We start from the raw sequence: 16,579 nt of genomic DNA, 5'->3' as shown, positions 1-16,579 counted from the left end.
ATCAGAAACTTATGACCTGAGTCATGAAAAGCTTCTTCATACTCAAAATCAACCTGTAGACTTCGAAGGTTCGGGACTTAGAAGATTCGGTGAGTTTGTGAGAAAGAAAGATATATTAACATCTTTAAAAGACCCAGGGGATCTATGAGACCAAAAAGGTAGTACAATGTATCCATGATGAACCATGGAAAAGAAAAACTGGAGGAAACTAGCTAGATAAGCTGAAGTATCCATATGAAGCTACATGAGGACAATATGTGGCCATACAGCGATACCATCCTCCTCCAAAATAGAGAGCACAAAGCAACCATAGCATCTTTCCTCTGTGATGGGAACTCGCCATGTCATCAAAGGAAATCTTGGATCTGCAGCCCTTGGTTGAACTCGAGGGAGTGCATGTAGGTATGAGGATTGGGTAGAAGAAATGTGTGTGGGCTATGCTTTCTTAAAGAGAGGATTGAAAACTGGATGCCTGCAGGAAAATGTGAGGAGTGCAAGCAGAGTGGATTGAAGACCTGATGCTTGCAGCTAAACATGAACAGGGCTTGTCTTAATTGTTTGCTTGTGTGTGTGTGTGTGTGGGGGGGGGGGGGGGGGGAGGGGGGTATAGCTTAGGCTATGTTTAGTAAAATTTATATTAAGCATAGCATTAATCAACGCGTGCTTTTCTTTTGGCAAGCATTTCTAGGCAACCAAGTTTTAAGTGGGTGAGCTCTCTCTCTCTCTCTCTCTCTCTCCTCCCCTGACAGGAACATGCCTGTGGTCGGATCTCTATATGTGAGATGTAGAGATCTTTTCGCCGCTTTACCCATCGAAAAAAACGTGCATTTCTAGCCAAACGTGAGGCAGAGTTCAGGCAGAGTTATACTAAAGGATATAACTCTGATGCATAGCACCTCTTCGAAGAGGAGAATCCACCCACACCCATCACCAATCCACTAAAGTGGTAAGCTTTTGCCCAGCATCTCTATGATGACATTGTGCCAAATCAGTCCATATCACAGCCACATAACCCACGTGTTATGTACCTGCTGAGGCTAACCCTAGGGTTATGTCGACCAATCCAAGGGTTAGGTTGGCTAATCTATGGGTCAGGTTGGTGAACCATCTACATCACGATGGACTAACGAGAGTGGGTTAGCACTCATGGTTTAGGTTGTGCACAATAACACAATACAACAATAATCCACTCATAACCCACACTTGAAAGCTATGCCAGTAAAAGCTATACTAATGGGATTATTAACTTAGAAGATTTTATAAGCCTTTACTCTTATAATCAACCTACTTACTAATCTTAACCCATAGATTAGCCACTCTAACCCTATGATTAGTCAACCTAATGCTAGGGTTAGCCTTGCTACAGAACACCACATCCCACTTCAACCCATCTTTTCAACACTACTAATGTTACTAGAGTTCTATTGAAGTTGCATAATGACTAGGCTAAGGATCAGGAGGACTGTTGTGCAAGCGAGAAACACAGAGAGAAAAGAAAGAAAGTTATAGTAAATGTCTCCTAAAGACCAATGGGTTTGACCAAAGTGATATAATGTTATCTCATCATGAAAAGAAAAACAAAACGAGTTCAAATAACATAGCTCTCTAAAAGTAGATGTTGATAGAATGATGATCATGGAAGGAAGATAAATTCTCACAGGATGAGAAGATTTTGGACAAGTATCAAAATGGTTCAAATCTTACATTATTGATGATTGTCATGTCATCCTAGAAAGGGTCAAGAAGAGCACAAAAGGATTATCTAGTGTTTCTTATGACTGTCTAGCTAAAGTAAAAGAAATAAATATGGCATAAACCAAAGAAGATCTAAAACCTATGTATATTGCAAAGGATTTAAAGTTGGAATAGGGGAAGAAGTTCTTGCGTTGCTTGGAAGTAGATTGATATAAAGAGATATTGAAGCATATGATTCCTATCATGGAAGATGCTTGATTGGTAAGATAATACCCTCATCACATGAACCCAAAATATTCATAGTTGATAAAGGAATCAATAAATTTCGAGTTTATTTATAATATAGAGAGTACATTGATTGGGTAATACCATAGTGACGTATGAAAGAGATGGTAAAATCCAAGTTTATGTAGAGTTGAAAAACATTAAGATGATTCAAGACTACTACCCTCTACAATATGTGTTAGAAAAATCTTGGAGGTTCTTGGATAGCTTTGTAGTGTACAATCAAGGAACTAATTCATCAAGCGGTGGATTAGCATAGAACAACTTTTTCTATGGAGTGGGGTGTATGTGAAATTAGAGCACATCCTATAAGGACTACCTTTAGACAAAACTTAAGGTATATTCATGGATGATCTCTTTGTGTGAAATCCCTCCGTAAGGAACTTGTTTACGAAAGATCTAAGAACGTCATTGTTTATATCAAAATGTACTTAATCTCCATTGAAATGTAAATTTTGGATTAATCATGGAGTGACTTTGGACACATTATCTCCAAAAGAACATTATTTCCACTAATGACATCAAGGTCAAATTGATCTTGGAACTACCAATGTTAAATCATGGAGTGGCTTTGGACACATTATCTCTATGAGAACATTATTTCCACTAATGACATCAAGGTCAAATTGATCTTGGAACTACCAATGATAATAAATTACAAAAAGGAGGGTAATGTTTCATGACACATGTTGGATACCATTGATGATTCATAATATTTTATGCCAACCTTGTACAACCTTGCACAAAATTTTGGTAGTGTTGAGTTGATAGAAGGATGCTAATAAGCTTATGAGAAACTCAAACAAGCCTTGGCCAATGTGTTGGTGAATAAAGTTACAGATTAGACATTAAACTACACATATAATTAGTAGTCATCGAGATATTCAAGGTAACAGGCAGAGTACTTGACACACAAAACATAATTATACAGTGAATCAAAGAAGAGATTATCAAACATCACGGTAATTGTGCATTCAAATAAGTATTGTCATTAGCATTAGCATTCTGCATTATAATAAGCGCTTAGTGCACAGTATATATACATCATTATAAAACCAAAAATAGAGTCACCTCTATTTGGCATGTCTTTGTAGAATGATGCTTGAGATCTTATTCCTAGGCTACCCTTAGACTAAGGTAATGATGTTTAAACTAATGAGACCATGCACAAAAAGTTGAACCCACAGAATTATGAGGGTCACCTTAAGGCCATGTGACTATATATCCAAAATATCCTAATCATGATCTATCTAATGGATGTTTAAAAGCTAATGAGATGAAGGATATAAATTAAGGCCATGTAGTCAAGAAACAACACCACAATAGTGTCAACATGATAACATGCATGTGTGCGAGATGAAGCACCACTAGCTAGGACAAAATCTTGACAAGGAACAAGTGGCTTGCTGAGAGCTTGAGGGTCTCTTTGGGGTAGGTGGCTGTTGATGAGAGGGGTAACATTCCTACTAAAATGTATCACTGCCATCTAGACTACATGCCAATTAGGTGAAAATGGTATATTGTTGGTAGTATTCTGTATAAAATCACAACACTTTATAATTTCTCTCTTTAGCACTTTCATATATTCTTTGTAACATTTAACATGTTCCCTCAAAATTGTCTTCTCCTCCTCCTAATGTGCTTTAACTTCTTCTATAATGAACATTCTAAAGTTAAGTTGATTTTTATACACATCCCACAAAGCTTGTTTCTCTCCAGCATCTCCATATTATTCTTTTCTAGCTTTTGTATGCAAATGCCTTGGTGTACTCTTGTATAAGAATATTTTCATGGTTATACTTGGCAATAAGCTCATCTAGATCTAAAACAACCATGTTTTCTTTATTCTACCGATTGGGCATTGAATTATTTAAATATCAAGCTCCTATGCATTAGCCCTAAGGTCCTGACATTGGATTCTATGTAGGTACATAATTTTTGGATCCTCCTGTGCCTACACACCCACCTCCTTTGCCAACACCACCATCTGGATTTTGTAATTGAAAAGCCTATGGGCGACATGATGGTTTGAACAACAATCTAAATTGTTTTATGTAACTCGCATAAAGATAGTCCATTAATTGATTGAGATAAGCCTCATAAGTGTCTGTTGAAAACTTCCAAGTCATCAAGTGAATCAATGGAATTGATTTGGATTTGAAAAATCTGGAGTTTTAACCTTTCATTTCTGACCTTTGTTAACATAATAATCTCAATTAAAAACCCAAAGTGGAGCATGTTCACAACATTAGTGTGGTTTGCTACCGTATACTCCTTGGCTCTACCCCTAGAACCAAAGAAACACTCCATCTCCTCCTCGGGTTATAGAAGGGATGTATGTTGCTCCATCCATTAATAGATTATAAAACTTTGGACCCATACTCAGGGCCGAGAAGAAAAACTCCTTGAGACACTATCTTGATAACCCCATTCCTCTACACTACTTTAGTAAGCTATTCAAGTAAGCTATTCAATGGCATAGAGTGGCCATGGGGTTAACTAGTATAGGAGACCATGGAAATGATGCAAATTGTAGTAGCCCCACCTTGTCAAGAAAAGCCTATTGAAGTTTATGTTCACATCCAACATAACAATGATTTTCTCAAATTACAACACGGATACAGAAGACTTGCAACTTGTAAATATGTGTAGGCAAGGAAATCTTGTCAACAAGCAGGTGATGAACATAAACCCAAATGTGAAAACATAGAGCCAAATTGTGACAATGACATGAACACATCAAATCATGATTGTGTAATTAAAGAGAAATGTACAATTCAAAATGATAGGGTGGCTCAAAAAATCAATAAAAATCCCATCCAAAAATGAGATGATTATGCATGAAACAATCTTCTCGCATCATCTCGAAGAGCATGCACAACATGTGGAATAAAACTCACTTAACTTACTCATCAGTTCTCTTCGAGGGGATGCATAATAGGAGCATGAGCTTAAGGTGTTAGAGGCTTTTTCACAATGCTCATTCCACACATATTAGGTGTCCCTAGATACATGCCACATGTACCAAGTATTGTCAGTGTTAGTTGGTGTGAACACCCTCTAGAGGTGCAAATAGCCCATATTAAGGTTTAAGTCTAACGACGATAAGACGATGCCTATAAAATAATGTAATTGGGAGGTTCTTATCTCAACAATAAGAATATCATTTGTGTTGTGCAAGATCTCTCTCTTGTGATCTATCACAACTCTCTCTCTCTCTCTCTCTCTCTCTCTCTCTCTCTCTCTTCACCATTGTCATGAATTGAGCTTCCTCTTTCTCCTTGAATCTCATCCTCCTACACTCACATCATGGAAATCTTCCACCCTCCATAGCTTGAGCTCTAGATCATGTGGATACTAACATGGTATAAGAGCATGGGTAGCGCTACCATCATTATGCCAGTGATTTTTTGAATTGTGTGTTTTCTCCATGGATACATTCTTGATGTTGTTTGTCACCACCATCATCAACATCACGGATACGTTTTGATGCTACTCTATCACCATCATCACTAACAACATGGCTGCAATTTTGACATTGATGCTACTTGCATTTTCTTACTATTGTGCATTACACTTTATGCATCTATGGAGCTGCCTCACGCTGTGCTTTCGACCACTACCCAATCAGCACTACCATTGCAATAACTATAACCTGCCTTGCCTTCTCTATTTCTATGATCCAGCATGCACCCCCTATCTTAGCCTTTACTAGCCACCATCGTATAATGGACCCTCTACTCCGGTCTACATTAGCAATCTTAATTGGGGTCTTTCACACCTGGTAAAAATTGATTTATAAAATTTTTCATTCATCAAAATTTAGTAGGGCATTTGTAAAGATTTGGGGATTCTATAGAGATTTAAAATTTTAAGCTTCTACAACTGACAAAGTTGGGGCCTCTCAAATATACAAAAATTCCAATTGGAGATCCTGCAAATTTTTGGGGCTTTTTCCAAGATTAAGCCTCTTGCATCAAATTGGAGTCTCTCCATCAACGAAAGTTTTGCCTTTTTCCTCTACAACTCTCAAATTATGCAAGTATAGGTCCTCTACCTTGGTCCCTAATCCTAAAAAGATAACGCAAGTGTCAATCGCTTGGCAACATCGCCGAAAAAGGGAAAATCTTCATCAACACATCGATAGGAAGTTTCTGAACTTCCAAAAACTCTTCTATTTTCAAGTATGAGTTAAAGGTTATCCTCCCGAGATGTCCCCCAAAATTTGAATATTTTGGGTTTCTTTTTACAATGCTTCATCATTACCTCTTTCCTCTACTTAGAGCATGGGGGGAGGGGGGTTTTGTTTTGATATGCTGTAGGCTATCTTTGTCTCCCAAGGTAGGACTTGACCTTTGAATCCTGCATACTAAGCCATGCTACATGAGCCTTTAAGCCATGCTCATAAGTCTCTGGGGAAGATGTCTTATCTCTTTGCTAGAGTTGGAGTATTGAGACTATTAAAGGCTATCTAGGCATCGACTCTATCTCTCCAAAGGGGGTATTAGGATTTTAGAGTTAGTTGGTGTGAACACCCTCTAGAAGTTGAATAACCTTATTAAGGTCTAGGTCAAAAGATGAGGCTTGATGCCTATAAAAGCATGTACTTGGGAGGTTCTTATCAATAATAAGAATATTATTTGAGTTGTGCAACATCTCCCTCTCATGATCTATTATACATCTCTCTCTCTCCCCCCTTATGATGCTGTCTGTGATTATTAAGATTAGAAGAAGTAAGGATTTGGGTTCTAGGGATGAAGAGTTATTATTTCAAATCTGTAGCTAATCATAGCTACATAGATAATCTCTGTGAGTATTCCTACTTGAAGGCAATAAGCATAAACATAGTGCTAAAGCAAGAGTCATTAAACAACACACCACTTTCACCTCTCATTTTATGTTGGGAAGAAAAGATCTTCAAAATGACATTAGAATGATCCTTCCGTGATTACATGAAGATAACACTTTGAGGTGTTCAAATGCAAATTCTATCATAACATCGTCTTGGGAAAATCTCGATATACCAAATAGTTATTGCACCATTCTATAATTTATCATGTAATTAATTCAACTTAACAAGATGAGTCCCATTTGGAGGTGTCATACGCAATGGCTTAGTGTGTTTATCTAACTAACAGGTCTCACATCTGTCAAAAAAATCCTTACACCAAGAAATGTATACGATTCCTCCTTCGGTTGTCCCTTGATGATTCTCACAAGTAAGAGGTAATAGATGGCTCCGTATAGCTACACACTAACATCTTACTCCTTGATTATGAAGTAGAGAGCCTCTACTACACTCGTTAGACTGACTCCATTATTTCTTAGAGTCCAATTTCCCGGTTTAGCCATTTTTCTAAGTTTTTCAAACAAATTTTGGTTTCTTTTGGAAAGAAGCCGCTTATTCGGGTCCACCTTGTCACCCTCTTTTTAGTGGTGTATCCATTTTCTACTTTGACCAGATCCATAAGCACAACCTAGACTCCATTCAATCCTATGGATCTAGCATGTTGCCTTACCCCACCACTGGGCCTATAGAGCTGGTGTGAACTCACACACCCATAATTGATATTCCTAGCTCATTACTCACACACCTAATTAAAGCAATAAGAATAGTTCATACACGTACTCTATGACATACATTTCTTTTTTCAAAAATTAGCATTTAACTTAAAACTTTTATACATCAAAATGTACTAAAAACATATACTAAAAACTTTATACATCAAAATGTACTAAAAACATATACTAAAAACTTTTATACATCAAAATGTACTGAAAACATACATACTAAAAATCATACTGAAAATTTAGAATACCATCCAACAATCAAATAAAACAATGCCACATATATCCAAAATATCTCCTCGCACCATGCCTTTGCTCCTTGGATCAAGATGATATGCACTAGTGAGTCTGAGTACTCTAACTTGTGGTACCGTCCACGAGGAGCCTCAAAGTCTCACATCCTAGATCAACAAGAGCTGCTTCTATTGGCTATACCATTCCTAAGGCATGAACACTCTAGGTCACAATGGCACTAGAGTCTCAAGATCGATGCTGCGTATGTCCAACCCACGCCATGCCTGGCCCAATGGCACTCAGGAGATGCCTCTATACTCATACCATGTATGTCAAGAGTATACCAATGTCTGCCTGAGATGCATCAAGGTCTTGGATGACCATCTTTGTGATAGGATTCACCACTCAGGATGACGTCTTCCTGACATCACATGAGCTTATGTGGTACCTTCACAAGCTTCACAATAATTAGTATTTTAAAAACAAGTGTAAAACATGATCAAGTATTATGCATCACATATACATCACAAAATGGGGTAAACCATCGGAAGCATCCCCCCTGCCGCGATGAGACCGCCCTAGTCCTCCATCGAATCTTCGAATGCACTTCCCGATCCAATAATCTCTATCCAAGTCTTGTGAGTCCTTGTAACAACAATCAAATTTTCCAATTTTATTCTTTCCTTAAGTGAGGTGTCTAAGGGCCAGTTGATGTAGCTTTTCTTGGTCCTTTGTTTGCTCAGGCAATTTTCAATTTTTGAGTACTATATTCCTAAAGGTCAAAAGCTCCTAATCCCTTCTAAAGCGTTTTATGGTCATAAGTCTTTCAAGAGATATTTGAAAACACACTTCAACTTGGAATGGAACACCTGTATGGGTTACAACATAAATAAATAAAACTTTTGCATACAAGAGATCTACTTACCTTGCTCTCCCATTTTGAAACCACACTTCAACTTGTCAAGTTGGAAGATTGAGTTGTTTGACTAGTGCATTTTTTTTTGCTTCTTTTTGTAAGATCACATAAGAAGGTTATAGACAATATTTCAATTACTAACACTATTTTAGCATGTAAGATCACATAAGCATGTTACCAACAATATTTCAATTACTAATGCTATTTTAGTTAATTTAGCTTAAGCAAAACAATAAGGCTCTTAGACTTAACTTGGCTTAAGCAGAAAAAGTAAGGCTTTTAGAATTCACTTGCTTAGAACTAAACAAAACAGTAAGTCCCTTGGAGCTAACTTGCTTAACAATAAAGCACAAGATCATGACAACCTGCTCTAAAGATGATTTTCTTATACTCTTATTTGCATGCAAGGTGTAGTAGACATATAGAAGGACATATGAGGTGGATGTAATGATCGGGAGAGCCATCATTCCCAAGTCCCATCCCACATGGTTTTGCCATTTCTTAGGCCGCAAAGTGGGCTTAGGCTAGGGCCGTGAAGGAGGGACAGCACTAGGCTAGGGCCATTGAGGAGGAGAACAACAATACGAGCGGCCGTGTATTTTTACCCTCACCACGCCCCAGTGTATTCGCATCAAAGTGTTTCAAAAAAGATGAGGCTTGACAATGCAATCTAGGAAATGGAACTACTAAAATGGGCAGAAAACCCCTCAATACATACTAGAAGATTTTTCAAGATGTTACATTTTTCTATTTCAATTTTCATTGGAGAAACTAGAATGCCACCACACTACTAAGATGGTAGACCTTTCCACACCTTGGAAGCAACAACGCCTAATTTGGCGATTGGAGTCGTGGAGGACTGAAACAATGTCAACCTTTCCTTCAAGTGCCCTCGCCTTCAATTCGCTAAAAATCCTGAGCATCGACTTTTAATCTGTTGTCAGGCAGTGTGATCAGTCCCCTCTCAACTATAGTCTACTACTACCCACTATTGATTGTTTTTTTTTAAAATAACAATCGGATGGGGAAACATTTGAACTTTTTTCCAAATAAGAAAATTATAAAATCATAATATTAATTTCATATTACAAAATTCTAATATATTTATTTTATTAGCTCATTGATTATATATATACACATACCTACCTAGCATCTAGTACCTTACTAGATACCTATATATATGAACCCTAGCCTTTATAATCAAGGTTTTTTTTTTAAGTTCCACTTTATATTAAAGTAATTTTTCAAGGTCACCCTTTCTCTTCATTTCTTTCATTATATACTATATATAAAAAAGATTGAAGTCTCTTTTGACATGTGTCATCAAAGAATACAAAGTGCTGGGGGGGCTGGGGATAGAGAGTAGGGGAGAGAGAGAGGGGGGAGGGCCAAAAGAGAGAGAGAGAGAGAGAGAGAGAGAGAGAGAGAGAGAGAGAGAGAGAGAGAGAGAGAGAGAGAGAGAGGTCAACCCTGTTAGAGAGAGACGGGTGAGAGCTGACTTGTATCAAATAAAGGGAACTCTTTTGAAATGCCGATTTTGGAGATTCTCACCCGATAAGAAATAAAGTCACACTACAAGAGATGGGGAGCATAGCCGGTGAAGAGGAGAGAGAGTAGTGTGAGGGGACCCGAGCAAGTGCATAGGGTGTACAAAATTTCAATACTACGCGGCTACCACAAGGCTATGGGCATGACTATAGCCATGCTGCCGTGTATTGGAAAAAAAATCGGATACCTCCCTCCCGTGTGCTGCTATAGCACACTGTGTTTTTTTTAAAGCACTCTGCGCTAGTGTGCTGGCAACAAGCATACTAAAAACAAGAAGGGTATAACTTAACTACATGTATATGTAAATATTTTGTCAATCGAAACTTAACTACATGTATATGTAAATATTTTGTCAATCGAAGGGTATAACTTAACTACATGTATATGTAAATATTTTGTCAATCGAAACTACTAAAAAATAATTTTATATCATATGAAAAACCTAAACAAAAGTTAACATCGTTCAATCTCAACCATTCAAAGTTGACAAAAAATCCAATGATCTAAGGAAGTTCAAACTTTAACAAGACCCTAATTCATTACAAGATTCACTCTAAAATGAGCTTAGAGTCAGAGGAGTTAAAAGCTCACAATTGAGCATTTAGATACATTTTTCTCTCCATGATTCTTTGAGCTCTTCATTAAATGCCCTAAACGCTCTCACCGTGATTCACTTCCTAAAATCTCCCCCTATGTAGTTCCATGATAGTGTCATCTACCTTTATCGCTGAGAGAATCGAAATATCTACTCCTTTTCACCTTCTCTTACTCACTTGGGTATACAAATTGTAAGTTAGACCAAAAAGTAGTGTCCCAAACAATTTACTTTTTTATGTTGTCAATTTACAAGAGAGCATGAAAGAAAATAAATAAAGTACTTTTAAAACTCTATGTACTTCAACTGACATTAAACTAGAATCAAAGATGTTTTAATAGCACCATTGTGAGTTGTGCTATATAGCACTAAAAGTAGGCCCCACCTTAGCATGCTTAAGCCACTTACATTTACCACAAATTACATCTTTTTTTTTTGGGGAACATTTGTCTCTAAGAAATCATAAAATGTGGAAGAATGGCCTACCTCCCTTTAAATATAAAATGCAAACCCACAACTTCTTACACTTCCCTAAAATCCACTATCTCCAAGACTCTTACAAATTGGACTCAGCACACTAAGGCCAACAAATCACCTAGGCCTTTATGATGAACATTTACATACCTTTTAGGATCGTGTCAACAAACTTCCAGAATAAATAAATAAATGAATAAGTTAATGTAGTACGAGTCAATATGAGTTGAGGACATATAAAAAAGCTCATTGATTTTGATCTCTGGCCTCATCTTGGGTTTCCTCCACCACATTTCTTGGTGCTTTTTATCTCGACATAATGCATTTGCATTTGTTTTGAGCACTAAAGTTCTCTCATTAAGATCTTTCCATACTATTGTGTTTGTGCACAAGGCTATAATTTCTTATAAAAGTATAAATAAACTTAGAATCCCTACTTTGATTGTGAGAAGGTGGTGAGACATCTTTACAAGTAAATTGATTCATTGACAATAAGAACATGGCAAAAATGGGTCTTGTTCATAGATGGTTAGTGTGGGGACTACCCTTCAAAAAGATAATTAAACAAAAATTATACCTAATTAATCTAAAAGTTTATAAAATATATAAGGCCAACGTGTGTGGTCACATTCTATCATTACCTTGGACCATATTCATGCCCATTAACAAGAAAATAGGCAAATTTACACACACTAATATCATTCTCAACCAAACAAGATCATTTTGTTGATACCATATTCTAAGGGTCATTCTAAGGATGAGAGAGAGAGAGAGAGAGAGAGAGAGAGAGAGAGAGAGAGAGAGAGAGAGAGAGATGTCACATAGGGAGGAGATTTACCTGCATAGAGAGAGAGAGAGAGAGAGAGAGAGAGAGAGAGAGAGAGAGATGTCACATAGGGAGGAGATTTACCTGCATACCTCCCATCAGAAACCCGGTGGGTATTTCATCGAGAAAGCTAAAAAAAGCTTCGAATTTTTGTGTTCTGTACATACATGTAGACAAAGCTAAAAAAAGCTTCGAATTTTTGTGTTCTGTACATACATGCAGACACTCTCTCTCACACAGAAATGTTGTATTTTGTACATATATGCAAACATTGTCATACATAGAAATGTAGGGCTTTTCACATTCATCACCTCATCCATCCCTTGTCGGAAAATTCTCCCTACATATTTGCAAACATTGTTGTCATCACGACGCTCAATTTTGTAATATAGACATATAGAAGGACATATGAGGTGGATGTAATGATCGGGAGAGCCATCATTCCCAAGTCCCATCCCACATGGTTTTGCCATTTCTTAGGCCACGAAGTGGGCTTAGGCTATGGCCATGAAGGAGGGACAGCACTAGTGGGCTAAGGATAGGGCCATTGATGAGGAGGAGAACAACACTACGAGCGGCCGTGTATTTTTACCCTCACCACCCCCCAATGTATTTGCATCAAAGTGTTTCAAAAAAGATGAGGCTTGATAATGCAATCTAGGAAAAGGAACAAGCTAAAATGGGCAGAAAACCCCTCAATACATACTAGAAGATTTTTCAAGATGTTTGACATTTTTCTATTTCAATTTTCATTGGAGAAACTAGAATGCCGTAGACCTTTCCACACCTTGGAAGCAACAACGTCTAATTTGGCGATTGGAGTCGTGGAGGGCTGAAACAATGTCAACCTTTCCTTCAAGTGCCCTCTCCTTCAATTCGCTCAAAATCCTGAGCATCGACTTCTAATCTGTTGTCAGGTAGTGTGCTCAGTCCCCTCTCAACTATAGTCTACTACTACCCCACTACTGATTGTTTTTTTTAAATAACAATCAGATAAGGGGAAACGTTTGAACTTTTTTCCAAATAAGAAAATTATAAAATCATAATATTAATTTCATATTACAAAATTCTAATATATTTATTTTATTAGCTCATTGATTATATATATACACATACCTACCTAGCATCTAGTACCTTACTAGATACCTATATATATGAACCCTAGCATTTATAATCAAGGTATTTTTTTTTAGTTCCAATTTATATTAAAGTAAATTTTCAAGGTCACCCTCTCTTTATTTCTTTCATTATATACTATGTATAAAAAAGACTGAAGTCTCTTTTGACATGTGTCATTGAAAAGAATACAAAGTGCTGGGGGGGCTGGATAGAGAGTAGGGGAGAGAGAGAGGGGGGAGGGCCAAAAAGAGAGAGAGAGAGAGAGAGGTGTCAACCCTGTTAGAGATGGGTGAGAGCTAACTTGTTTAAAGGGAACTCTTTTGAAATGCCGATTTTGGAGATTCTCAGCCGATAAGAAATAAAGTCACACTACAAGAGATGGGGAGCATAGCCGGTGAAGAGGAGAGAGAGTAGTGAGAAGGGACCCGAGCAAGTGCATAGGGTGTACAAAATTTCAATACTATGCGGCTACCACACGGCTATGGGCATGACTATAGCCATGCCGTCGTGTATTGGAAAAAAATCGGATACCTCCCTCCCGTGTGCTGCTATAGCACTATGTGTTTTTTTAAAGCACTGTGTGCTAGTGTGCTGGCAACAAGCATACTAAAAACAAGAAGGGTATAACTTAACTACATGTATATGTAAATATTTTGTCAATCGAAACTAGTAAAAAATAATTTTATATCATATGAAAAACCTAAACAAAAGTTGACAAAAAAATCCAATGATCTAAGAAAGTTCAAACTTTAAAGCTACACTTAAAATCCACATTGAGTTAAAAAGAGTTGAAACTATAATAATACACTTACTAGCAATTAAAGAGACACAATGATAACATAAACAAGACCCTAATTCATTACAAGATTCACTCTAAAATGAGCTTAGAGTCAGAGGAGTTAAAAGCTCACAATTGAGCATTTAGATACATTTTTCTCTCCATGATTCTTTCAGCTCTTCATTAAATGCCCTAAACTCTCTCACCGTGATTCACTTCCTAAAATCTCCCAATCAACCTATGTAGTTCCATGATAGTGTCATCTACCTTTATCGCTTAGAGCATCGGAATATCTACTCCTTTTCACCTTCTCTTACCCACTTGGGTATACAAATTGTAAGTTAGACCAAAAAGTAGTGTCCCAAACAATTTATTTTTTATGTTGTCAATTTACAAGAGAGCATGAAAGAAAATAAATAAACTACTTTTAAAACTCTATGTACTTCAACTGACATTAAACTAGCATCAAAGATGTTTTAATAGCACCATTGTGAGTTGTGCTATATAGCACTAAAAGTAGGCCCCACCTTAGCATGCCTAAGCCACTTTCATTTACCACAAATTACATCTTTTTTTTGGGGAACATTTGTCTCTAAGAAATCATAAAATGTGGAAGAATGGACTACCTCCCTTTAAATATAAAATGCAAACCCACAACTTCTTACACTTCCCTAAAATCCACTATCTCCAAGACTCTTACACAAATTGGACTCAGCACACTAAGGCCAACAAATCACCTAGGCCTTTATGATGAACATTTACATACCTTTTAGGACCGTGTCAAGGCACCTAGTGCACCCAAAAACAATTGACAAAAAGCTAATGGCCACAACAAAGATGCATATAAAGTCAAGGCACAAAATGTGGTGGGGGATGAAAAAGGTAAAATTAATGAAGAAAGTTACAAGGACGTCCTTGTACTTGGTGGAGGGTGTGTTGTAACCAACATTCTTTCCATACTATTGTGTTTGTGCACAAGGCTATAATTTCTTATAAAAGTACAAATAAACTTAGAATCCCTACTTTCATTGTGAGAAGGTGGTGAGACAGCTTTACAAGTAAATTGATTCATTGACAATCAGAACATGGCAAAAATGGGTCTTGTTCATAGATGGTTAGTGTGGGGACTACCCTTCAAAAAGATAATTAAACAAAAAATATACCTAATTAATCTAAAAGTTTATAAAATATATAAGGCCAACGTGTGTGGTTACATTCTATCATTACCTTGGACCATATTCATGCCCATTAACAAGAAAATAGGCAAATTTACACACACTAATACCATTCTCAACCAAACAAGATCATTTTGTTGATACCATATTCTAAGGGTGATTCTAAGGATGAGAGAGAGAGAGAGAGAGAGAGAGAGGTCACATAGGGAGGAGATTTACCTGCATTGAGAGAGAGAGAGAGAGAGAGAGAGAGAGATGTGTCACATAGGGAGGAGATTTACCTGCATACCTCCCATCAGAAACCCGGTGGGTATTTCATCGAGAAAGCTAAAAAAAGCTTCGAATTTCTGTGTTCTGTGCATACATGCAGACACTCTCTCTCACACAGAAATGTTGTATTTTGTACATATATGCAAACATTGTCATACATAGAAATGTAGGGCTTTTCACATTCATCACCTCATCCATCCCTTGTCGGAAAATTCTCCCGACATATTTGCAAACATTGTTTTTGTGTCGCTCAATTCCGACAAGATTAGGACGTCGCTGACACCATTATGACATTATGACACCTTTGGCTACATCTCCCAGCCAATTTAGATGAAAATGTACCACAGGCCTACTTAAAACAACTGAGGATTTAGTACAACTAAAGTGCTCTCTATATACTCTTAGCAGCAGCTGCTTCACCAATTGCTTTTCTCTGTTGTCAGAATGATTGCATCCGGCTGCGCTCCCAGTATATCCAGAATATAATCCTTTGCAATGTTGAAGGCCTTGGACAGGACGTTACTGTCGATTGACTGAAAGACGGAATTTGTACCTGGACAAAAACTCAACAGCAATTGAATTAAACACGAAAATGATAGATTGTTATCAGTTGTATGTCCCATAAACAATATAGACATTAATTTTTTGATGACTATTTGTACCTGCAAGAAACTGAGGGTGCATGGGCTGGGATGATGTCGTAAACCCCACAAATTCAAAGTCCGAATCATGTCCTGCAATTTGACTGGAGGGATGATAGCGAGGAATGACGAAAATCGATCCCACCTCCACCTCCTTATCGACTGCATTCAAGCCATTTGAGTGCACAATCTGAATGGAACCTCTTCCATGTGTGACTATACCGATCTCGGTCGTAGCTGGATTCCAGTGAGGTGCAACCATACAACCCTGTTAAATGAACATTTCTGGGTCACATGTAAAATCACTGTTGGCATGCAAGCTCCTTGATTGAGGTGCAATTACAGGAGATGATTTGGCAAGTTAAAAAAATGACATAAACTAGGTCCCAGTTGCTGCTAAGGAGTTTGAATCTCCAGGCAAGTGCCCTGGTTCAAACCCCTGGCTGCAGGGGGTG

General features: G+C 37.5%; 1 protein-coding gene across 3 annotated transcripts in view; it reads right to left on the bottom strand.

Annotated features, from left to right (window-relative positions):
* Positions 1–15,548: 15,548 nt before the first annotated feature.
* Positions 15,549–16,579, bottom strand: part of LOC147622771 (vicilin-like seed storage protein At2g28490) — a 95,719-nt gene continuing 94,688 nt past the window's right edge. For all 3 annotated transcript variants that reach the window (XM_086822698.1, XM_086822697.1, XM_086822696.1), the window contains exons 6-7: positions 16,146–16,392; positions 15,549–16,036 (exon numbers count right to left, since the gene is read on the bottom strand). In XM_086822698.1, the coding sequence (XP_086678824.1) occupies positions 15,900–16,036; positions 16,146–16,392 (384 nt within the window). In that variant the 3' untranslated portion in view covers positions 15,549–15,899. The remainder of the gene's footprint in view (positions 16,037–16,145; positions 16,393–16,579) is intronic.

This window comes from Cibotium barometz, chromosome 28 (assembly GCF_041138505.1).
Source record: "Cibotium barometz isolate CiBa-2024 chromosome 28, ASM4113850v1, whole genome shotgun sequence".
Lineage (NCBI taxonomy): Eukaryota > Viridiplantae > Streptophyta > Polypodiopsida > Cyatheales > Cibotiaceae > Cibotium > Cibotium barometz.
The sequence above is the reverse complement of the archived record's forward strand: the minus strand, read 5'-3'. Positions and strand labels throughout refer to the sequence as shown.